Source organism: Nestor notabilis, unplaced genomic scaffold, assembly GCF_000696875.1.
Source record: "Nestor notabilis isolate BGI_N333 unplaced genomic scaffold, ASM69687v1 scaffold18532, whole genome shotgun sequence".
In the NCBI taxonomy this organism is placed as follows: Eukaryota; Metazoa; Chordata; class Aves; order Psittaciformes; family Psittacidae; genus Nestor; species Nestor notabilis.
The window spans coordinates 1-25,319 of record NW_009918906.1 but is presented as its reverse complement, the minus strand read 5'-3'; the positions used below and the strand labels follow the sequence as shown (position 1 = coordinate 25,319).

General features: G+C 37.7%; 1 protein-coding gene across 1 annotated transcript; it reads right to left on the bottom strand.

The window, feature by feature from the left end:
- Positions 1–21,917, bottom strand: LOC104402172 (diacylglycerol kinase eta-like; the record flags this gene model as incomplete). Its single annotated transcript, XM_010009979.1, has 14 exons — positions 1–90; positions 5,719–5,849; positions 7,222–7,330; positions 7,690–7,809; positions 10,470–10,562; positions 11,282–11,387; positions 12,944–13,110; positions 14,111–14,245; positions 14,517–14,630; positions 17,740–17,847; positions 19,481–19,577; positions 19,729–19,839; positions 20,735–20,852; positions 21,755–21,917. Coding segments are annotated over 14 exons (1,662 nt in total), but the record flags the coding sequence as incomplete, so codon positions are not given.
- Positions 21,918–25,319: the final 3,402 nt, after the last annotated feature.

Here is a 25,319-nt window from a genome sequence, read left to right as displayed (position 1 = left end):
TTACACTTCAGACAGAGGTGTGTTCTTGCCGAGCTCTTTAATTCCCTGGAGAATTCGCTTCATATGACCCACTTTCGTTATCCCCAGGTCCTACAGAAATAAAGACAAAAAGAAAAAAAGAGAAAAAGAAAAAGAAGCTTATTTACAAAAAGGAAAGAAAAAATTCCAACACTGATTATGATCTAGTCATGCAACAGTTGTCTAGAAAGGTGCTCACTGCAATCAGCATTAACCAGAAAACATTCTATCGCACTAGCAAGTGTTGCCTAACAAAAAAATTCCTTAGAGCATTCAATGAATCCTTTTCTGTCTTGCAGACAGAAAATTACTTACCTGCAATAATGACAATTCAAGGCACTGCAATATCTGTCAAAAATATTTCACTTCTAAACACAAAAACCTTTCACAATTTCTGGCAAAAAAAGAACAATCTCCCCCTCCTCTCTAATACAGCAATCAAATGCTTGGTAGGATGTGATGGATTAGAGCTTCTGTCCAGCAATGTCACTTGACCTGAGGCCCTATGTTGTCTGTTTTAATCAACAAACACACATATCCCTGGTTTCTCAAGGGAAAATGGATGTAATGGCTACAGGCATGTAGGACAACTTCCCTTTAGAGAGCAATAGAAAAGGTAAGCATCTGTTTTTCATTCCAAGAAGGTTACGTCTCCTAACATGGATCTTTCTCATTAGAGAGCTGGAAGAAAAATTCTCAGAGACATCACAGTCACATCCCAAAGGAAAATGTAAAAAGCACAAGCACCAATCTCCTTGTAGCCACCACTGAAGCAATCACATCAGCTGAAACATTTCCAATAATTGGTTACTGGGACCCATCTTCGTATGGGTGACAATAGACAACAACTTTTTGCAACAAACCTCTTCCAGGACTAGTAACAGGTTTAGCAGCCTCCTTTTTCAATTTTGACTGGTCCAATGGTCTCCAACTGCGCTAATGAATTTTCAGCTAAGTTTGCTGGAAATCACAAGCTGTGTAAAACACAGCTTTGAAAAACTCTTTAAAATCCTTCTATTTGTGATACTGAGCAAGTGGCAGCCAAACACTAGTTATTTGTAGAATAAACCTTATGTAGATAGATTGTGATTAAAGAAAAAAAAACCTTAGAAAAGTTTCGCTATTTTTCTGAAATCAAAATCCTTCCATTTTCATAGGAAGATTTTTCATTACAAAGACATTAAAAAGAGTGCAATTAAGCAGCTTGAAATAATTATTCCCATATAGACTGAAAAATGAAACCATATATAATATTCTGTACATACTCTACCCAAAGTCTTTATCTGCCTTTCTACAGCCACAGAAACCTCAGAAAATCTGTACATTTAGTATTACTTATAAGTGTTAGCATGCAATTGATTTTTTCATTTCTCCAAAGGACGAACAAGATGGTAAGATGGGCATGAATTATGTTATTGTAAAGGTAGAACAGCAAGATTAAACTGGTAGATTAATTTTCAGAGAGTCAAGACTGAATTCTAGTTATGCTAAAAAAAATCCTAAACTTCATTTTCCAATGAATCAAAAATACACAAAACTACTGAAATAGTCTAGTTGTTATGTGGAAGAAAATCTATATAAGCAAAACCCAATCCTGATGCTTTCCAAACCATGAGAAGCCACACATGTTAAAGGTTAAGAACTCGCAAATTCTTCAGAACAATATTTTTCAGAGGTAGAACTTCTGTTGGACAAGCAACACTGCAAGATGCTGCCAGACTTCAAAGATCAGAGGAAAGAATCACTTTATGAAATTCCCAGAAAACTCAGCCACTTTTTCCACCAACCTTTACAACGTATCGTCAACAACACTTCTGTTTCAGAGGCAAGAGATTTTGGTTTTATTTCCATTCCAGTTAAAGCTGGTGTAATACAGATCAGAGCAGCAAGCCTCAAGAGTCTTATCACAATTTTGGGGACCTTTTTGATAAATTCTACCACACTTCCAAGGGATAAAAAAAGGAACAACCAACAAGATAATCTCTGAATTCTTATGCTTGTGTAACAGTTTGGAGGAAATTAAAATTTATACATTCCTGACAATAGATGCTATGTAGTATTTTCAGTGTACTACGACTGCAGGAAAGTTTGCAGAAATTCTCTCATCTCAGACTAAAAGGACCTGCCACAGCAGCGTATCATGCAGCATTCAAAAAGCTAGATCCCCAAAGATCTGCATTTTTGTGCATGCGTTTCATCATGATCTGTGCATATTTACTTGATATCTAATGAACAAAAATTCAATTGGACTAAAATACGGTTTTGAAGACAAAACTCCAGCCAGAGTCTGAGGAAGAAAATAGCCGTTCTTTTTCTCACAGCTGTGGCCTTAAAACTACAGGATCACCTCTCCTTCCCTAACTGTTTTGCCTTCTCTAGGCCTTCAGCAGGTAAGGCTCAAAAAATTCTAGGAAAAAACCGCAACCCAACCCAAAAACGTTGGGCAAGAAAAAGCTGATGAAAATTCCTGCAACAGCTTTCAGGAGTTCTTCATCTGCATTATATTATGGTGATTAGGCCCCTGTCTGCTTAGCCAAGAACCCATTTATTCCAGCTTTGCCCCACAGATTTTGGCTGAACATACCATCAATGTAATACTATCAAACAATTTATATTAACACTCCTCAATATTAACATCTTCCAGATGAGAAACCTTCCCTACTTGCATTCCCAGTGTCAAAAGCCATGCAGCATCTCTGAAGTTGAACAAATCTTAGAAAGCATTTTCCACACAAAGAACTTCTTCAGGACATGCTGCTGTGAAACACGGAGATGAAATGCCGTGGTCCTGGGCACAGACTTCAGCTCGACTGGCACTGCTTATCAAGCTGACACGAGGCATGGAAACCCTTTCACCAAAGAAACCCAACACTGCTATAGAGCTCTAAAGAGACATCATCCTGTCCTACCGAATGTCTTGCAGTTCTGATTATTACTAAGTTTCTTGTGTAGGAACATGGTTATCGATGCTAAGAAAGCAGCATTTATTTCAGAAAAATCAGAATCTAGCTTTAAACGAGTTTGCTTGTAAAAGGGGGTTAAAAAGCAAAGTCACAACAAGCTTGCTTTCTACAGCAGAGTTTGCAATTCACTGCCCAGTCTTTCCTCAAGCAAAAGAAAATCACACGGGTGTAAAAGTTCCTAAAAAAATGTTCCTCATTCCCCTAAATAAAATCAGGTAGAGGAGGCTGAAGAAAGGGTTTCACTACAGGGGCTGGGTGGAGAGAGGTATTTGGTTCCTTTTGGAGAGTTCTCCATTTGCCAGTTGCAACACAGAGCTGAGAATGGGATCCACAAGCTACACAGAAATATATAGGTGTCCAATTCTTCAGTCAACATATTGATCTATTTCAGTGATGTGTGCAAAGGAAGAGAGTTTCATGAAATCCTTTTCTGTACTGCTTTTTATCTCTACTTTTGACCACAGAAAGGTGGACCCAGAGGATTCAATTAAAACAGGTAACGATTTTTCCTGTTGTAGACATGATAGATAATAGAGGTAAATCTATTGCACATGACTTGAGAGGTTCTGCATTAATGATGACCCCATTTAGCTTGGCAGGAAGGACAAGCCTTGCACTGGAGGAGAGGCTGCAGACAGATTATAGCTTACAAGAGCACTGACGACTCATCTATACACCTTGATTGCCAAAGGGAGGAAAAAGGTACCACATTACACATCTTGACACCAGTTCAGGTCACTGGCCAGAAAACCACAGGTTCCCTGAGCCATCTTTGATTGGCTCCCTGCAGAGATCATGCCCCATATGTAATGAACCGGCTGAGAGCTAAACTCTGCTATTTAAATTCAGCATTGCTACACAGAGCACAAACCATGCTTGGACAACAGCCTGGCCTACCTTACAAACAGCACGGCTTCGGAAGCTCTCAGCATCTGCTAACGAGCAGATGGGGCGATTCTAGAGCAAGACTTCTACTAGCACAGGATATATGCTTGCCAACTTGCATAGGGCATCTCCTCATCCAGCTATGCTGAGCAATTTTAAACATACGTGCTTCAGGCAGCACTACATAAAGGGGACAGTGAAAGTCCGCCTCTCTGTAGGGTCTAAGGCAAGCTTTTAGATATTTGAGGGCATAGGACTTTGTGATGGGGGTTTACTTATGCTGAATCAGCATGAGTCTCAGCAACAGGGTATCAGATTAATGGTTACCCTGCTGCAGATATTTACTTGGCTGAAGTGCCAGTCTTCCGGGCATGCAGTCAAATTGGAACCTATCAGAAACAAGGCATGGCCAGAAGCCACGTGTAGTTAAACACTAATGTTACCCACTGTCGTTTGTTTGAACAAATTTGACATCTTTATTATTTTTAAGATTTCTTCACATTTTAGCAAACCTATGCATTGTGTGATGCTGAGTTTCCCAGTTAAGTTTTACATCTGGTCAGTGCCCATTCAGAACAGGGACTTGCAACATCCACCACTGGAACATTGTGATTGACAGTTTTCTATTTCAAAACTTCTTCAGGGAGACACTGCCCTGACCTGAAACTGTCCCTCCATGTCAGAAACTACCTGAAAGAAAGGAATTTAACTTCCATTGACAGAAAGTTAGGAAATCTATTACCAAAATAATACACAACAGCCAAACAGAACATCTCAAACATAGTTAACTTCAGCAGCTGCCTTCTACTGCAACAGTCACACAATGCAAGCACAGTGGGATTTCATAAGATATAAGAAACTTTACCAAAAAATGGCCCATTTGTATGAAAGTGTTGCCTCTATCTGGAGACTACTGCACTGTGGCTAGAGCAGTGACTTGCACTCTCAATGTAAATGTTTGCAATTCATACAATAACCTATTTCCTCTCTTATGTGCTAAAAGCAGTAGCAAAACACATTATCAAGAACTCATTATTACTGAGTTCCTGGAAAAAGTAATGTAATGTAATGAATCCCCAAAGATATAGCCTCTATTACATATAATGGATGCACTTAAGTCATTCTTGAAAAAGACCATCAAGCTCAAATAACAGCCTCAGACTGCGAGGTAACATTTCTCCCTGCAAAACTTACCAGGTCTGACCTCAGAGAAAGAAAGTTTTACAATTTCAGAGTCAAAAGAAAGTGCTCTTTTTTAAATCTATACATCTAAAATCAGGTAGAGGTTGGTCATGGACGAGAAGACCTATTGCAAAAGTCTGTTATGACACACAAACGCCAACACCATGTAAGTCCAATGCCGCAATTTATTAAGCTGCTTATCTCTCTCACACCCACTATATCCAACATATATACAATAAATCACCTGAAGCAAGTCAGCTGCTCATAGCTGATGACCTTGTAGTAGATAGATTCAAAATTATTCTAACCACTTTCAACTGATCCATACTGTTTAATGGAAACAGCGAATTGAAGATAACATTATATTACACTGATGTCAGTAAGGTATCAAACGTGCTTTTTCTATGCCTTCTGACATAAACTATAATGCCATCATTCTACATAAAGTGCAAAAAAAGGAAACTTCAGGTAACACAGATATACATGGTTGCAAGTACAAGTCAGCACTTCAGAAACTCAGGCCAAAGAACAGCGCGTATTAGTTTATTGCAGATTTGCACAGTGTAAGCCAAGCTACAAGCACATAACAAGTGCAGGGAAAGAAGAAAAGTTGGTTGTTGTTTTGTCAAAGAAAATGGTCAATAGCAGAAAAGTAGCACAAAGGAAATACCTTAAGATCTCGCCTTTCCAGATGTAAAAGCTCAGAGCCTCGGATGTCATGGCTGATGAAGATTTCTTTGTACTCTCCCAAACTGAGCAGATCCAGCCAAGCAGCAACTTCATCTGTGCCCCATTTTTGAACTACCAAAGTTAAGAGCAAAACCCCCTTAATTTCTACATGCTCAAATGCATCACAAGCAAAGGTTAGGCCAAAGAGAGTGGAAAACAGAGTAGAATTGCCGTGCTAGCAAAGGGAAAGGTTAGAGGTGTCATTTCCACAAAAACTGTCATTTTCCTTTTTACATGCAGGTTACAGATTAGCAGTTAACATGAGAAAGTATCTAAACAAAGTTGGGGTTCTTTGCTTTGCAGCCATGCTTTCAGCTTTACTCCAGTTTCTTCGGTAAAGCCATTAAAACCTGATGCCCCAACAAATTCATATTAAACCATCTTAGGATCAGTGACGCAAACTCTAAAGTTGTTCTGCTTTATACCATTAATTTATTAGTAGTCATCCAGGGAGAGGAGAAGCCTTCTAAAACTAATTAACACATAAAATTAAAATATCAACCATACCTCAAATATAGCAATGGCAGCAAGCAAGTCCAGCTTTAATTAACAGATTCCAGTATTCTTAATTAATGCAACAAGTATTCTTTAAGCTACTGTGTTACACAGGCCATTAAGAAGCTCTCTGTAAAACATTGTTCTCTAAGGTTAGTTGCCCACATTAGTCCTAATAATACCACATTTATTGAAAAAAAATTAGTTATGCTACTTATTGCTAGAATTTTGCAGCTTTGTTCAATGCTGATCAGTTTTACAGTGAAGTGAAATCCAAAGTCTAATCTGAAATCTAAAGTCTGATCGGCAACTGCAAGATTCTGCAGATTATGACCAACTGTCCATTAGAAAGATAAAGAAGTAGAAACAGTTTGAGGACCATCTGATCACTAATTAACTCCTGGACATAATCTTAAGGAAGTTAGTTTATGGATAAAAGTGGGAAGAGAGGAGAGTGGAGTTTGTTCAACTTCTAATTAAAAAATCATGTATTAACTATCATGGATTTTTGTTTGATTTATCTCACTTGCTGAACCCATCTGAAATTTCAGAATAACTGGTTAATTAAACCAGCATGATAAAAGCTAATGTACACCTTCTGAAACTAACCTGAAAAACCTGAATTGGAGCTTACCTATGGCTTGTACTGCTATGAGTTAACCAAATGTAACCACCAGCAAAGACACAGGTTCTGTTGCATGATAAAACTATCTAAACAATTTCACAGTAGTTCTATGGTTCATTCGGAACATTGGGGTCCTACTGAACACTTTCTAAATGCACTGAAAGAAATCTTCACCTTAATGAAGATGCCAGTTAGCTCCATTGCTTTTCACTTTGACTTTACTCTTAGGTAGGGTGCCTCATGTCCCTTCTTACATAAAAAAAATCATAAAATCACATTTTCCCAAAATATGACATTTTTTTCTTGTCATTTCAAAACACATACCAGGCTGTGGGCTGGTCTTATGCTTCTGAATTTTTTCTTTTTTAAACTTAGGCACTATGCGAAACACTGTACTTCTGTTGTTTCTTTTAGTATAATCCAGAGGGGGATCCTGCATGAAAGAAGAGACAGTTACCTTTAATTAGCGGAAAACAACAGTTAAAATACATGTTTGAGGTGGTAATTCATAGTTAATCTCAAAAACTAAGACCAAATTTAACTTCTGTAAGGAACAATGTCAGGACTTAACTGTATACGTTTCATTTATTAACCATTCAAACCCTTTACATTCACAAAAGAGAACGAAACACACAAATAGCCCTAAGCTTAGAAGTTTGTTCACGGCAGACAGAAATGATCCAACATCACTACTGAAATTGCCTCTCCAGATCATGAGGGACTCTAATGTACTCTACCTTACTGAAAGAAAATTAAGTTCCATTAGAAACAGGAAGTATAAATCAAACTCACCTCATCATCATTTGGTTGAAAAACATAATAAAGCCAAGGAATCTCAGCAAGTTTTCTCAACTCTATTTCCACACTGTGCAAAGCATCAGACAACAGTTCTTCATGGGGAGCTTCTAACTGCTGTTTACAAACAGGCCAGAAAAATAGCAGTTTTATTAAGATAAAACATTTAAATCTAGACGCGTTGTTACCATACACAAACAGATGACTACTTCTTGGTGAATGGAAACAAATGGTGAAAACAATCTTCCAAAATCAGATTTTCCTCCAAAGATGCATCAGATAGAGACTACATTTATATGGTCCCATCCACAAAGGGGTAACTGAGGCAGCTGAAACTTTTGGTGCAGACCAGCTGGATCTAGCTGTCAATCACTGTCATCATTCACCACACTCCTGAGTCTTCAGAGAACAGAAGTTATCTGATAACACAAATACTAGAATAGTAGAAATGGAAACTACCAGCAAAAGGGTGGTAACACCTGACCAGAAGAGCAAGAGCCTACAAAATCTTCGGATGAAAAGTGGTGGAAAAGAGACACCACTGCAGTCCCAGCCAGGAGTCAAAAAGCCAAAGATATCAGAGAATGCCAAAGACGAAAAGAAAGTGGTAGCAGTTAAATAAATTAGTTGGAATTACTAATAAAGTAATCTGAACATCTGTTTCTCTCTTTGAAGTAAAAGTAGTCCCAAAGCAGTGCAGCATATTGTTTTGAAAGGGTCTAATTAAGTTACATCCTAGTGAATGCATCTTTAAAAGGGAGTTGTAAGAGAATCTTTGATCTCTAAAATCTGGAAAAAGATTTTGACGTTGTTGGGGTTTGGTGATAAATTACAAGCCCCATTAATTTAGTCCACCTAACAGTAACTTCTTCCCTTTGCTTCAATGGTTTGCATATGTTACCACCTTTCAAAGAAGAGACCATCCTTCCTAAGATATTGCTGTTTAATGTATTAATACTGGAAATATAAGCTCCCTCCTGTTATCATGGCATTTTCTCTTCTAAAGCTTGTAGAATTCAGTGCCCAAAAGCAGACTGTGGTCTTTCTTTTCCCTTGCTTTTTTTTTCCTATGTGAATAGTTCCACACATCTTTGAAAAAGTTGCAACTTTTCTTGTGTTTTCATTTTGAAGAAATTATCATCTATTGTATATAAACAAATGAAACAAAGAGTTTTGTCTTTCTCAACAAGCACTTATATAATTGCCTGATTCTTAAAGGAAAACATTTTGCTTGAAGACAAAACAAATCTCCTAAGGTTAACCAGGGTGCCTTGTTACTGTGGCTGTGAAATACTGTTCTAAACAACCATGATGTCAAATGACAGTGGACATCTCTGGAAGATTATCTCTGTAACTTCCAAACAGCCTTTTTAGTAACAGATGGGTTTGATGCAGGCTCATGAAGACATCTGCATGGACCATAACGAGAAGCAGAATTACAACATGTAAAAATCAGGAATAGACGAATGAATCAAATTAAGCTTTGGAGCCTGAACAAGGGACCAGTTTGACAACACAATGAGATCACAACCAGCTATAGAAAAGGTAATGTTTCAATGGGAAGGTTTCCATAACAACATTATTTCCAAACTGCCTTAATAAATTACTATAGCCCTAGTATTAAACCTTTTCGTCTAATTACTCTTCCTAAACAAATTTTGATTCCCCATTCAATCTGAAATATGAGGGATTAGTAATAGTAATTTGAAAACATAGCAGATATTCTCCCTTTTCTTGGCCAAAAACATCTAATGAATAACCTTACCTTCTAAAAACTCATAAAATAGATCATAGGAACCTAATCTTCTGAATATTTCCAGATCTTAAATGAGCATTAGCCTGTAGACCATATTACCTTTGGTTACTGTAAAACAGACTCATGCCATTTATCACTCATGCAAAAAGGAATGTGAACCTGCGTTAGTAAGTTTCACAACCTAACTCAGCTAAATGAAAACATTCCTATTGTTATCCATTTTTAATTGTAACATTTAAATACATAGTAAGTTAGTAATAGACCTGCTTTTGAAGCCATAGAAAATGTAACTGTTCCTGCTGAGTATCTTCTTAATGTAAAACTGGACCAGCATAGAAATCCTGACATTTTACTTCTCTTCACAGTGTCATATATAGAAATTTTCTAATTATACATCCAGATACAACAATATTTGAGCAGTCTCCATCATTTTAGGCACAAAAACTCTAGCCAAAGAAGATGCAAGGTCTGCAAGTTCCATCAGAGGTCTACTGAACACTTACCAGTTAAAGGTTATAAAATAATTCCTGCCAGATATTAGAACAAGAGTGAGATTTCCTTGCCCACATCAGATCTATAGAAGTTGAATGTCTGAGTCTGAACAGCTCTTATCCCGAGTCCTCTTTAAACTCTGAAGACAGTCACATAATAGAACTCCAGAAGTTCTCTTAAATTCTGCATTTCCAGAAAATTATTTATTTTTGTAAGACAGGCCTCCAAAACACTTGAGTGTGAATCAGCCTCAACAAGGATACTTATTTTTCTCCACTGACTACTAAAAAGAAGAGCTCAGGCAATGAACTTTTAGACATCTGAAGTGAGGTAAGATGTATGCCAACACAGGACAAGAATTCATAACTTCCTCTTGATCCACACCACAAATGCAGTGTAATATCCTCCAGTCAGCCTTACAGAGCTTCTTTTAGCATGTCATAAATCCTGAGCCGATTTAAAAAATCAGCAAAGAACAAATCACAGATAATCTGAATGAGGGAATAGAACATGTATTTTGTGACCTTACCAAAGGAACTCTTCCTACTAGCAGAGATTCAGTTTCATTATGTAGGGCCTTCACATTGACAGCTATCTCCATGGCAGTGTTTCTGGTAAGGCTCTAGGGAATAAGAGGCGTAAGTTATTTGAAGTGATCCAACTCAGACTTGAGAATAAGTTCTTTGGTCTTACAGCACAGATCTTAGGTGTCTTTTCCTAGAAGAAATGCATCAATTTAGCTCTACACTGACAAGGTCTTCAGCACTGAGAATAGAAAACAAAAATGTAGTATCTATCTCCTGTCTTTTCCCCAAGTTCATTTAATATGACCTTATACAATCCTGAAGATCACCAAGTGACCAGCCACCTGTGAGACAATTCCACTATCTAACACCAGGAAAGGACTCTCCTCTTTATTACCCTTGCTGTAAAAAGGCAGTTCTCCTAACTCCCATTCCTGGCGTTATTAATAAATTTCAGAATCATTGAGCATGATCTCTACCAAACTCACCAGCTATGAGGTGTTTCCCTGTGCATAAGACACCCTGCTGCTATGGAGGGCAGCACCTTCAGAATCAAAAGTAACTTTCCCTTTTCTTTCACCTTAGAAAAAGTGGCAAAAAGAGGGAGAAGCATCCATTCATCTGTTAAGTAATTTCATTTAAATCTGAGCATGTGCATGTATATTTAGAAGTCTTGCTTATCAAAAACTTCAAGAAGTGTCATCCAGCTTGTTTTAATATGGAGACAGGGAGTACAATACAGCTCCCGTGTCACAAGTTTAAGCACACAGCTATTACAGCTTATTTACTTATACATAAATCTTTATTCTTCCTTTACCTCAGGAAACCTTGGGTTGGCTTTATTTAATGCATGTGAACATGCATTAACAGCATGAGCAAGCTCCTGCTCCAAGAGGCCATGTATTTTTGCTGCTTCACAGATCCTACAAAAATATAAAAAGGATAAAAATATTTCTTACTCTCTTTAAAGAATAGTTCTGAAGAGTACACAACTTTATCAGATGAGAAAATATACGAAGATATGTTTCACAAAACACTTAAAAATATAGTCCTTTACAACAAAAGTTGAAATACCAGTATCTCTTCAAGCAATACAACACCTCATATAAATAACATCTATAACAGATTATTTATTCTGCTATGAAATACTGTGACACATTTATGTTTTAGAACATAAATGCTATGCAAAAATTGTACTAAAAAAGGTTTGGGCTGTTAATTCAAATAAACTCTAGAGGAAAACCCTAGCACATTAAGATAACTTACTTGAAGTTATCCAAAAAACCATTACATCTATTTCACAAGGCACATCCTTCAGATGTGACAATAAAATTGGCTGCAATCATTTGAGATTATGGGAGGACCAGCTGTAATTACAACCTCAGGGCCATCCCTAGAACAGTAAAGTTTTTAATCTGTCTTGGCTACACTTCACTTTGGGTAATTTATAACCTAAATTATTCTTCTATGTCTACTTAAGCCATCCATACAGTACAAGAAGAATATGTAGTTCTTCAATTCCATTCTTATATCACCTGTGCAACTCAACACATACTCCAAGAATTTCTTTTGATGCTTAAGATAATTTGTTACCATGATAAACTGAATAGCAGCTTTGTAAAAGGTTCTGATTTAAAAACAAAAATGCTTCTCTTAAAAGAACCCTTTTTTTTTTCCCCCTGTGAAAATCAAAGTGTCTTTATTAATATACCTACATCTCAGGAAGAAAGTCGTTCCTGAGAATAAGCAAGACTGTGGGATCAGTTTTATACCATCAGCTCACCACCATCTCAACCCATACAAATTACTGAAGTGTCCAGGGGCACAGAAATGGGGGTTTTGAGCATTAGGAGTGAAACAGAACGTTGCAATAACAGTGACTGAGTGGATGAATACAAAATAGTATGAAGATTTTGTGGCAATTTGGGATCATTGAATGTTTGTGTGTTAACTGTTTACAGCATTTTAAAAATACTTTCAGGTTTATTGAAAAGTGTTCATCTTCTTGAAATGGAAGTAACAAGGCTCTAAGGAGAAAAAAGGTTAGAAATTAAGGTCAGGTGGATACATCTACATTGTTGAATTCTAAAGTGGACTTCCATGTTTGTTTGTTTTCAATACATTTTTGCTTTTGCATAAAACGAGAAGTTTCAATCAAAAGCCTCTCTGAAAAGAAGCTTTCCAGTTTTCCATTTCCACTGCTCCTTCAGAAAGTCACAAGGAAAAATATTCACAAACACAGAGAAAGAAAATTACAAAAATACATAAGAAAGTTGAGCCTTCAAAATAAAACAAAATAAAAAATAACCAAATAAATTAAAATAAAATTAAAAGATAAGCTAAAACAACTGATTGAGTGACAACTAAACATTAGTCAAAACCAAGGAAAACATATACTTTCTAAGTCTATGTATGATTTCATGAATAATTCAGTCTTGGTGTCTATGTTGCCAATCTAAACTTACTAATTTTACTCTACCTGGTAATCAGTTCTTCTGCAGCTTGTGAGCACAGCTGGATCTGTGCAACTTCTTCTTCTGTAGCTAACTCAACAGCCTGCTGAGGGTACAAGGGAGATCGAATGACGGGTTTACAGGAATCATACTTCTGTTTGTCTTCCCAAGACTTCAGGGTGTTTTCAAAGGCCTAATCAAAATGAATTATACATTCAGTTCATAGCACTTAGAGTATTTTTACTTATTAAAAACTTCATATTTTATAAAAAAATTTAGTTTAATTTCACAAGCTTTTAAATTTTATTTTGATTTTATATAAATAATACAATCTGGATAAATAATAAAATTACATTTCATTTTTTAAAACTTATTCTAGAGAATGAGTCACTTCTGAAAGCTCTTTCTCTCTTTCTTCCTCCTCCCTATTATCCTCAAAAAGTGCCTTCCAAAAGAATAAGCACACAAAGACAGTGATATCATAAGCACATTTTGTGAAGACAGCAAGATCCAAATCTGAAATTAATGAAGGATTCAAACCTAAAACATGGTGGGAAAAAGTAACATATTTCCTAAAATAGAGTTCAAATGCCATTAACTCCACCCTAAATTCAGCATTTAGTTAGTAAAGGGCAGTTACGCCTTTCACAGAGTAATCCTAGACAAGCATGAACTCTGTAGTGACTGTGACTAAGTTCTGCTTGAACTTTGCTATTTATGCACTGTGCATAATTTCCAGTATGTGACTGTGTGTAACACACATAGAGAAAGGGGAAGGGGAAGGGGAAAGGGACTGAGAGAAAGAGGAAAATAGGAGAGAGTGAGAAAGAGAGGAATAGGAGGAATAGCAAAAATTTTTACTATTCTTTTACTATATATAAATAAGAATGCAGGAATAGTACTAATAGAACTGATAAAAGCCAGCAAAGCTTTGTTACTTATACAAAAGAACCATTCTCTGTCTGGCGTAGTATAGAATCACAGAATGGTCTGGGTTGGAAGGAACCTTAAAAATCATCTAGCTGAACCTCCCTGAATATAGAAATTATGTAACTGTAAGTAATTCTGTAAGTTATAGAAATTGATATAAGACATTTTTGTAAGCACTCTTTTGTTTGTGTTACAACTGAATCCAGTTATTACAGAAAACAATGTTAGTAATGGTATCTCGTAACACACTTTCTGCAACATACTCTGTCTCGTGTTAGCATCTGAGCTCTGTTTTTATGTATGATCTTAATAACTCCTGGGGGCTGGATCCATGCCTCTCCATCAACTTGCACTGGAACTCCTTCATCACCAAGTATGGTGATCTTTACTGACCGACACTGGAAAAGAACAAACACATTATTTTACAGAGCAATAAACACTAATGAAACTGACAGGCCACCTGAAATATGTTGACTAGGAGCTGTGGCTTCCCTCCAGGACTGTCTCAGGGTGAAGCACTTTTATACTTCATTCATCACTGAAGGCAATTGTTACCCGTTAAAATTAAAACAATGTCAGCACTTTATTAATGTATAGGGTGGTGGTCATACTTGCCAGCATCCCAAACTGCTACCAGCCATATTGCGTGCTTTCTAGTGAGAAACAAACCTGAGCTATTCTGTGGTGCTGCAGTTTGATGACTCTTGAAACTGCCATCTGCATGCTGCCAAACACTGCAACAACTTCTAAGATTTTATCATCGAATGATGGAGCCCCAAATATCTGAAAGGAAAATATTCCATTTTGATGATCAATCTAGTGGTTAGATTGCATGTCCAATGAAACACAGATTCACTTACACATTAGTTTTCAGCATTTAAATGCTCTAACTTATTAACTGTAGAATAACTACACTGTGTCTCAAGCCATACGAGAGAGATACTATAAACAGGAGGCAAATACTATTTTCAAACAGCAACGCTAATAGCATTTCAAATTCTAAATAATGAAGCATATCTTTATATAGGAAGGATGGCATGTTTCAGCATGCAGATCAGGAAATATTTTTCAAGACAAGATGGAAGGCCAGTTCAAATCTCTGCTTGGTTAATGTACTTAACATCTGAGAGATTCTTGAAGTTAAGAGGAGTAATGGTGTCTTTCTTCTCAGAAGTGCTTATCTTCTTACATTCTGAATTCTCTGAAAACCAACATTTGAGACCAGACTTGGCTTTGTTAAATACAGCTTTTGTGCTGAAGAGGATCTTGTCTGCGCTGTATACAATTATCCACTGTGAATATGAAAACTGCTTCTGTATGGAACAAACATCCTGATATCCAGCCAAGACATTGAATTTCCATGAGCTTATGCAAAGTCCAGGACGTCCCATGTGTGCAATTGCCACCTGGTGTCCTGCAGGCAAATTCAGCCATGCCATGCTGGACTTCAACTGGGTTTGGCAGGAGATACCATACTAAGGTCACTTGAAGCTTGACCATTTCAACCTTATATGCGATAGTGAGCAATAAGAGAGAAAAATCATCGGGAGAAAACACTCCAGGAGTTTAACTGTTAGAGGTCACCTTTCTGAGTGGTACACTCACTACCTCAGTTGGCATCTTGGGCAGAAAAAAGATGCACCAGAGACGCCTGAGACCAGACTGGCAAAAACCCCTGAAAAGAGCTCAAATGCCATAACTAGTTGAGTCCTGCCCCTCATAGAGGCTTTCCTGAAGATGAAGAAGAAAACGGTTCCACAACTATGTAATCCACATAGTGCCTGCAGCAATGGTTCAGGGAAGAAGAGGATGGGGAACAGGGCAAGGACTTTGGTCCCTGATGCCCACCATGCCAGTGGGAGCCTTCACCCCAGGGCAGTGAGTGGTGGCTTCGGCCAGAAGGCTGACGAGGGCTTCCAGGGAAAGACCTGCACAGCACAGCTGCCATAGTCTAGTGCAACATCCAGGTGACACTGCCCTTCAGAGCATCCCAGGATTGCACAACTAGGTCTTGTGCAGGTGAGTGTCAAAGAATTAATATGCAATTTTACTGGCCATGGAATGTTTTGAAGCAAAAGGTTTCTCCATCTGAATTTTTCCAGTCTCCATGGAAACTTTTCATTTCTCACATGGGGATGTGAATTCCTTGAAAAGAGCTGAGATGGTGATTCTGTACTTCAAGGGTAAAAAATATGGAGAGTCCTTGATCTAGCTTTAACAAGGATAACTGACATCTACAGGGCTAGTTCTCCATGGGTTAGGAAAAAGTAGTTGTAAAGTTTCATTTATTTTGTGCTTCCATTTTAACAAAAGGATGGATAAACCACAACTCAGTCTGTTGTGTTTCTCTGCCAGTAAAATGTATCTGTACTGAAAAACACTTTAATTTTTTTTATTTTTTTTTTTAAGGCAACCAAATCTCTATGGATAAATGTTCAAGAAACAGTTGCCTCTTTTCCTGCTGCAGGTCATGTTTTAAGCCTGTCTTCTGGACACCAAAAAAGCATGTCTAAACAAGCCTCGCTCAAGTCAGTCAGTGTACAGCTGCCTTTGTCTTTCCTTACCTTTCCTTTGTCCAGTTAAGCAGAACCATCAGCATTTCAGACCACCACCATCACCTCTGATGATGAGTCATTCAAGACTACACTGAAGCAGTGAATTACACTCCTAACTCTGTCCAAAACATGTCACTTTGCTGGCACATCTGATTACCAGAAGACTGAACATCAGTAAAACTGCCCCAAGACACACACTTGCTCTATACCAGTATGACAGCTAGGGCAGATCTTCACTTCCAGTAAGGCAGTCCAGGAAGAAAAATAAACTCCTGAACAGGAGCTGAGCAGACATTAGAGATGCCTTCAAGTTATGAGTATGAACATGGATATATATATATATAAAAACTTCAGATATCCATAGTGAAATGTAAACACAACTGCCATCCTCTGAAATATACCAAAAATAAGAACACTGAAACATATTTAAATATATTTTGTGACTATTATATATATGTTTATATATACTTATATATATTAAAGAAAGCAAAGAATAATAACTCACAAGAAACCAAAGCATTTTGGCAAAAAATTCCTGGATTGTTTACATTAAAATCACTAGCTAATTTGCAGCTACAGTTTTAGGTGATTCAGACCTCACAAACACTAAATCAGGACATGCAAAATTAGGATAATCTGCTGGTAATTACAGCTGTTGCACTGTGCATGAAGTGGAGGACAGCAGTAAGACAGCTCCAAGTTGTAAGACATTTAGGTATCCATGTAGTATAACATTTCTTACGAGACATGAGGAAGAAGGGAAGAAACTTTAATCTTAAAATATTATAGAATCTTATTGAAAGTAGTATTTTAAAACCAGATTACTATCCCCACTAAGTTATCAGTCACTAAATGCATCAGTCCTCATTCTCTGAATCACAATCCCTTAGTTCAAAGCTGTGTGAAGAACAGGAGGAAAATTCAGGTATAAACTGTGAGTGATTATCCTTGCCCACCTTACTTATCGTTATAATATAGCTAACAGAGGAATTTATGCTTTGAGAAACCTTATTTACAGGAGTTTATAAAACGATAGAGAGAGAAACTACTTGTGTCTCTGTTTATAAAATTAGCTTCTAAAAATATTCACAGAGCCATTAAAAAAAAAATCATTAAGCCTTAATTTTTCTGGAATGGACACAACAGAAGGCAATAGATAGTGAAAAATCATGGGATATATTTTCAATAAAAAATCAATAGGACAATACAGTTTAAACAGCCCCCCTGCATAAGAGTTGCTATCCAAAACTACACACTGCTACCATTAAAGTAAGAGAAGTTCATGGTATTTATTGCTGGTTTCACCCAGAAGGTTACTTCTCTTTAATGTTACTCACATCATCTTCTTTGGTGCCACCCCAGAAATTAGTCCCACCAGCATAGCTGGGAATGTTTAGCACAGCTATGCCCTGCAGACTTGGAAGGGGGATGTACTGTCCGTCACACTGTAATGGATAAAAGCTCATTCAGTATATAAATAATGTGATGAAAGTCAAAAGTCCAGTCCTGCAGCAGTGCCCCAAGTATGGATTTGAAGCAAGTTAGAAACATAAGGTCATAAATACTGGACACGGGTGTCAGTTTAAGGATTATGAATTTATGAGTGAGGTTGTCTTTTAAGAAGATTGCTAGATTACCACAAATTACCAGTCCCACAGAAGAATCTTAAAATGATACAAAGGAAATGGAAATCTTCAGGAAATAAGGACAAAATCTGTATCAATTTTATCAGGAGAAGAAAGAGATGCAAAATCATTTCCAGAATGTGCTTAGTGCTTTCTTTTTATAATGTAATCTCAGCAACAAGACAGAATTTAACATTTTAAACAAAATGTGACAGGATCTAAGCTATGCTGCGATATTAATAGATGCTGCACAGTCATTTGTATTGTAGTAGAGATCTGCCTCCAAATTCCAAATTGGTATTTTAAATTTTCCAATGCTGTGCACCTCATCACACATTTAGCGTAAGGCTAATATTATGCAAGGCAATACTAAATATGAAATTTCTACTTGCTGGTTTACATCCAGAAATAGTAAGAAATAATTATGGAAAGGTCAGACTTGAATGCCTTATTGAATCTTATTCAAATCTTATTCAAAAGATCCTTAAATTAGAATTCTCTCTGCAGCATACGTAACGCTTTTCCTGTCATTATATTTGCTAACTACTGCATAATTCCTTGATCATTACTCAATCCTTAGATAATAGCAATCTGCTATTCTAAGTATCAGGGGAGTGAGGAAGAGTTCCAGTAACTTCAAATGATTCTTTCAACTGAAGAAGTTATCTTCATATAAGTATCCTGAACTTCCATATGAAATACTTAGCATGAAATAAAAAGAGAAACTGTGTATGTTCTCTGTCAAAATCCAACCGAGATATTCTTCATATGAAAATAACGGTAACCATCCCATAGTCTTTTTCTGCATTTGGTAATCATTTATATCTTCTTTAAGTTGCCAGTATTGTGAAGAAGACTTAGATTTGATGTTAGAACTTAAAACACAAAAAATAACTATGCTTAGATAATTTACAGTGCATTTGTTGTTACTGTGATAATACCTTGTTTCTTTTGTGAGACTGTCTCAAGCACCTATTACGGGCTTTTTACCAAGACAATCTCTGTGCTCTCCCTATATGTGTAATCAAGCTTTCAGACAGTTTGAAATGAACCTGAAGGATTACGACACTTTCTCTCTTTCTGTATGTTCATTTCTGTTACTGTCCTTAAAACCTGGTCTCCACCTTTCATGCAATGAACATTAAGAAACATATCCTATCTATGCAATAAATTATTTAACACCACCCTCCTCCTCACCCCCCGCTACTCCCACCCCAAAAAACAGTAGTTACCAGAAACATTATACTGGATATTTTGGCATATTTAAGTACTGACATTTTACTCCAAAAAAACACATGGGGAACCACCTCTTACACATCACATTTTTACACAGCGCCTTTGAGGTCAGCTTGGGTTGACACAAGAACTCTAAAAGGTTTCAAGGGGAAGCCCAAATTCTTCACTACACATTGTGGAAGCAAAAATACTCATTTTCCCCATAAATAAAATTTACCTCAAGTTGAACTTTCTGTTCTAAGTTCTTGTAAGTTCTCTGCAGCAGCTCTTTTGTGCCAAGAACTCCATACCACATCATGTTTTTTGTCCTACTTCTGAAAACACATAAACCAAAGCTCACATTTTGATATACACACATTATTATGTCTTTTATTTGTAGGATGAGAAAAAATTAAGAAATTGAAATAAAGAGATAAGAAAAAAATAGTGAAAATGCCTTGGCTCTGTTACTGACAATGCTGTTACCTGCACTTTTCAGGGTGCTCTTCTCGCTTGTTATTAAATTCTAGTGAAATTTTTGCATCTAACCCAATTCCAAAGTAGTTGTTCATGACACATTTTTCTGAATATCCCTCCCTGTTGGAAGAAAAGAGATAATTAGGTGTACGTTTGTGCAGTACCTGCACACACAGAACTTTGACCAAGATTGTGGTTGATCTCAGAACAGACACCAAGAGAAGTCAAGAGATGTTTTCTCTGAATCTCCCTGAGGAAACCCAAGGGCAGTTGAAGAGGTAGATTGACTGCTAGCTCCTTTGCAAGGGCAAGTTACTTCCTGTAGAGCAAAGAAGAAACTGTGCTACACCCCCATCCAACACTGTGTCTACCATACCTAAAGTAAGAGTGGAACACAAGGAAAGCTGCTCCAGGCATGTCTCCAAGAAAGCAGCACTGCACTGGGCCAAGCACCCAGGCTGTGTTTAGGCATGCTGGTGCTAGATGCTTGGCTTATGCTGCTGGCACAGCAGTACTCTATTTTAGGGGGGCCATGGCCCACAACCCAGATACCATCCGTGACTCTGCCAATGCTATATGCAGTTCTGGGAAGCAGGGACAGCTTAGGACATAAAATTTCCACCTCACTGCTCCAGTCCTTATGGCAACACTCTTCTTCCCTCACTACAAAGTGCCCAGACCTGCTTCAATATCTTGCTCATGGCTGAGCTTGAGTTCAGACCAGCAGTTTTGGCAGAAAAACCCAGCTCTGAAGGACTGCTGTCATCCTCCTCCTCCCAGAGTGAGTGAGCAAGGGTTAAGTAAGCAAATGCCTCCTGTTATTTCTCCTGCTGCAAGACACTTCTGCACTATTCATAACTAAACAGCACAATACAATCTGTTTTCAGACCTTTAGGTCTACTGCCAAATGACAGCAAACAAGAAACAATAAAAAAAATTACAAAAAGGTTAAAAAAAAAGCTTAACAAAAGCAAACTAAAGCAAAACATTCGATTTGGAAAAAAGTGTTTCTTACAGGGAATCTGGATCCGGGTCAATAAACGGCGTAGCACCAAATGGATCGATGTTTGCTAGCAACATTTTGCTAATAATTGAACTTCCTGCAATAGAAGCAGCTAGACCAGCCCTCAAACCTGATTAAAAGAAACAGGAAAAAAAGCAACAAAAACCAAATTTGCATTTTGATAGAGAAACATGTATTTCCATAATATAAGCCACATACTGAGAAACAAAATTCATTAAATCAATGCAGGGAATGTCCTCATTTCTATCTCAGTTTTTACCTATTTTGGTTATCTTTTCAGGTCTCTGTCTCTCTTGAGCAGAAAATCAGTTATGCTGCAGTGCAGTGCTGACTTCAGGTACCACCATTGAGAAAGAAAAGACCCAAAGAAAATTAGGTATTCAGGCTGATTTCAGGATTTGAGGAGAAGAGAAGGCTCCAGGGTGACCTTATTGTGACCTTTCAAAATGTAGAGGGGGCTTATAAGAAGCACTGAAAGACTTTTCAACAGGGCCTGTAGTGACAGGTCAAGGGGTAACGGTTTTAAACTAAAAGAGGGTAGATTTAGATTAGGTATTAGGAAGAAATTCCTTACTGTGAGGGTGGTGAGACACTGGCACAGGTTGCCCAGAGAAGCTGTGGCTGCCCTATCCCTGGCAGTGTTCAAGGCCAGGCTGGATGGCACTTGGAGCAACCTGGTCTACTGGAAGGTGTCCCTGACCGTGGCAGGGGCTGAACTAGATGGTCCCCAGAGGACTTTTCCAACCCAAACCACTCTGTGATTTTAATCCTGAATTTTATTTTTCAACCTCCAGAATCAAATGCAACACTTCTGCTACATCTGGTGTTGTGCCAGGTCATCAGGAATCTTCTACATTATTTTGCATTTCCTATTATATGATATGGCACAAGGGTGTGCATGTTGAAGCAAATTCAGGGCATGAAGTAAAAATCACTATTTGACAGCAAGCAGGGGAACAAAAGGCAATACTAGAGTAGTGTAAGGAACAGCAGATTTCAAATTATAACTACCTGGGCAGATAATCCTAGTGTTAAGCACTGGGAGATTTTCTTTGCTTGCAGCCAAAGCTGGAGCAGAGAAAGAGCCTGTCTGAGAATGGATACCTCGGCTTGTACGTCGATCTGGAGATCTTGGTGCAGTTTTACCTGTGCAGAAGAAGTAAAAGTAAAAGACCTGTTATGACATTACCAAATACATAGTTGTTACAGCCCTGAAAATATTGCAAAAGCCTGAATGTAACCTGTTACCATTCAGTGAAAAATGTCCTTCCCTCTCACATCACAGTTTTTCTTCTAAGTATAGGGAAAATTCAGAAAAAGATCAAGTGACAAGCACAAATTAAAAGGAACAAGTGTGCATGGCATTCACTATGACAAGTTTCCAACTTACACTTCAAGCTACTAGCAAAAACTGCTTTACATCCACCTTAAAATGCAATAGTATTTAATGCTGTAATAAGCTTCTGATAAACATGTTAATGAGGTGATACAACTTTAAACTTAAATTCAATCTCCATTTACTTATATACACCTAAATTATACACTATATTATCACTTACAATTTTAATATATGTAGCTATTCTAACCCACAGGCCAGGGAAATACCTGATCAACAGCCGCACTATTTGCTTCAAGCAGCTAAAATGGGCCCCCCTGCCTGCATAAGGTTTCTGAAAATATCAGACAAAATTCTGACATCTTTATCTACAGCCAAACTGAAAACTGCAAGGGGAGGGGAAAAGCCATGTTCAGACATACTTGTCTTCTGCAGGTAGAGAGATGGTGGGGGGCATCAGCTTCCCATCATCTTTTCTTCTTCACAAAAAAACCCTCAAAGTTCAGTAATTCCCAACATAATTGAAATAATTTATTTGTTAAAATTCTTCAGGAGATGGATCAATATAACCTTGTGACAGATACAGCAAGGTTTGGCAGCTGATGTAACTGTTGGTGACAAAGGCTCAGGAAAACAGAAGGGGAATAAAATCAAGGGGAAAGAAAAGATATTCACAATGAGTAACCGGTAGCTCAGCGAGGCAAGTTATCCCTAGGTTTGCCTCTGGGGGTGATGAAGGAGGATAGGCTTTTCAGAGCACTGACTTCAGGTGCTGTAATTTACTTTCCTGACAGGACTTGTTTCATGCAGACTGAGCGAATATGCCCATGACTGCTTTAGCCTGGGGAAGTTAATCTTTGTGAAATTCAGCCCCATCAGATGTAGCCAGAAATTAGTGCCCCAGGGAAGAAAGTCTGTGTATTACCAAATGTTTTGCTACAGCATTTCCATGTGCATGTATAGAAAGCTTTTGCACACCAGATGACCATAGACAGACATTTCTCGGCTACCTCAGCTCCATGTTATCTCGCATATTAAAACTACTTCAGTTTAAGACAACTTCAACCTTGAGCATCTGAAGAAGCTCAGAACAAAGAATGAAATTTTTTCAAAGTAATCTGATATATTCCTCTCGAAACCTGAAAACTGATTCAGCAAAACCAGAACAATTAGGACTAGCAGCAAGAGAACAGAAGAAAAACACCACCAGGAATGTGGTGGTAAGGATAAAGTATGCCCTTTTTTGTGGCAGAAGGGGGACAGATCAGTTCATATCAATCATGTAACTCAGCTTGAGAGTAATGTGGGTGTACTGTACAAAAATATTAATGGAAAGAAAATGCAGATTGGGAAAATCTAGAGACAAAAGTAATAACAAGAACCAGAGTTTAGAAACTGTATTCAAATCAATTCAGGCCAGGATTTGGGAATTTATGTTTTTTTGAAGTGATGACAATCTAACACAGAGCAGTCAATGAAATGGCAAATTATTCACCCTCCTGTATCTCAGGAGTAAGATTACACAGCCTTCTGGATGACTTGCTGAAGTCAAAGAGAAATTATTAGACACAAGACAGGGATAAGAGGGTGAAATTTTTTTGGACTGTTTCATTTGAAAAGTCTGACCAAGTGGATCAACAGCTCCTCCTGACTTTAACATAACAGCTGTAGCAGTTATCACAAAATGCTATAGTACTGCATGATAACAACACAACACAAGGATTTGTATCTGTGCACAACACTGTAATTACGTTAAAAAATGAAATCAAGTAAAAACTGCAACTTATATCTAACAAGAGTTATTAAATATTTAGATGAAGGTAATTAACATATGGAAAAATATTATCTTCAGCAAATGACCAGAAAGCTCCTCAGAGGATAAAATACACTACTCCGAATAAAATTAACATTCATTTTTCATAATGCTACTAAAAAATTCACAGCACTGTTCACACAGTCTGTTGTCTCTGTACTTAGGAACAAGGCAGTTATATTAAATAGGAAAATCAGCAGAACAGCTGCTCTTTATTTGACAGATGAGACTCATGGGGATAACCGCAATAAAGATAAACTTTTGCTGTTCATGCTCTGATAAAAACAACAGAGCCTTAATGCGTAAAACTGTGTTACATTGCAGATAATTGTATTCATGTTTCATGCTTTGTCCCTGAACACCTATTTTCCACTGACAGCACTAATCTATTCCACATATATCAGATGTATGTATCCCCAATAAATGCAGAAATTGTATCACCAAGAAACAAGGGGTTTATATACATTCTAACATATGGATATACATATGTGTATATTTTGTTTTATTATATATTTATGGCAACAGGATTGGGTCATATGTAGGGCCAGAATCCTCTAGGAACTACTGTTCAAAATGGACAACCAACAGGCATTAATTCCTGTAAGCAAGGGAAAAGGAGAGGTGCCAGTGAAGAGACAATCACTGAACAAAGTCTGGCATCCATTCCTGGAAAACAGGAAATGTAAGATTCTGAATCAACAGAAACCCCAAGAAGCTAACGTTGTATTTCTAAGTTAGGAGCTACCAACACAGGCACCAGCTTCAGAGCAGAGCTGCATGAGGACACCACCTTTTTGTGATGTTGGTGTGGGTTATGGTAACAGGAGGAGATACAAATCTCGAACAATTTAGCTCCATTTGCCACAGGAAGTTGCTCACCAAGTATCTAGAGGATGGGCTTTGCCATCTACCAGCTACCATTGTTTCTCCATGACTTACAGATCATCTCGAGACCTCTCTGTCCACTTTGATAATATGGCAAAGACTGAAATTTCCACCTATAGTAAGAAGCAGCTTTCCTAAAATTATGATGCATCTTGAGACTACTGAACAATCCTGGCACATGAACTACCAGTCAACAGAAAATGTAGTACTGACGTTTGTGATGGAAATGTCCAAACATGACCTCTGGCTGGATTGACTTGGTGCCAAAACCAAGGAGGTAAGCAAGGGTCCCATGTACAAAATCATCCTTCCTTTTTCTACTGCAGCCACTCACTGGCAGACTTCATAAAGGACATATGAAGGAGAGATTTGTCCTATCATTTGAATGTGGGAATCATTATTATGCTATTTCAGGAGATGACTATTCTCTAAATGTCATTATACACACAGTAACAAACACTGAATAGACAAAAGGAAAGCTTAACGACAAAGTGGCCTTTACAAAAATACTACCTTCCTGTCCTGGGTTCAGCTACAGCAGT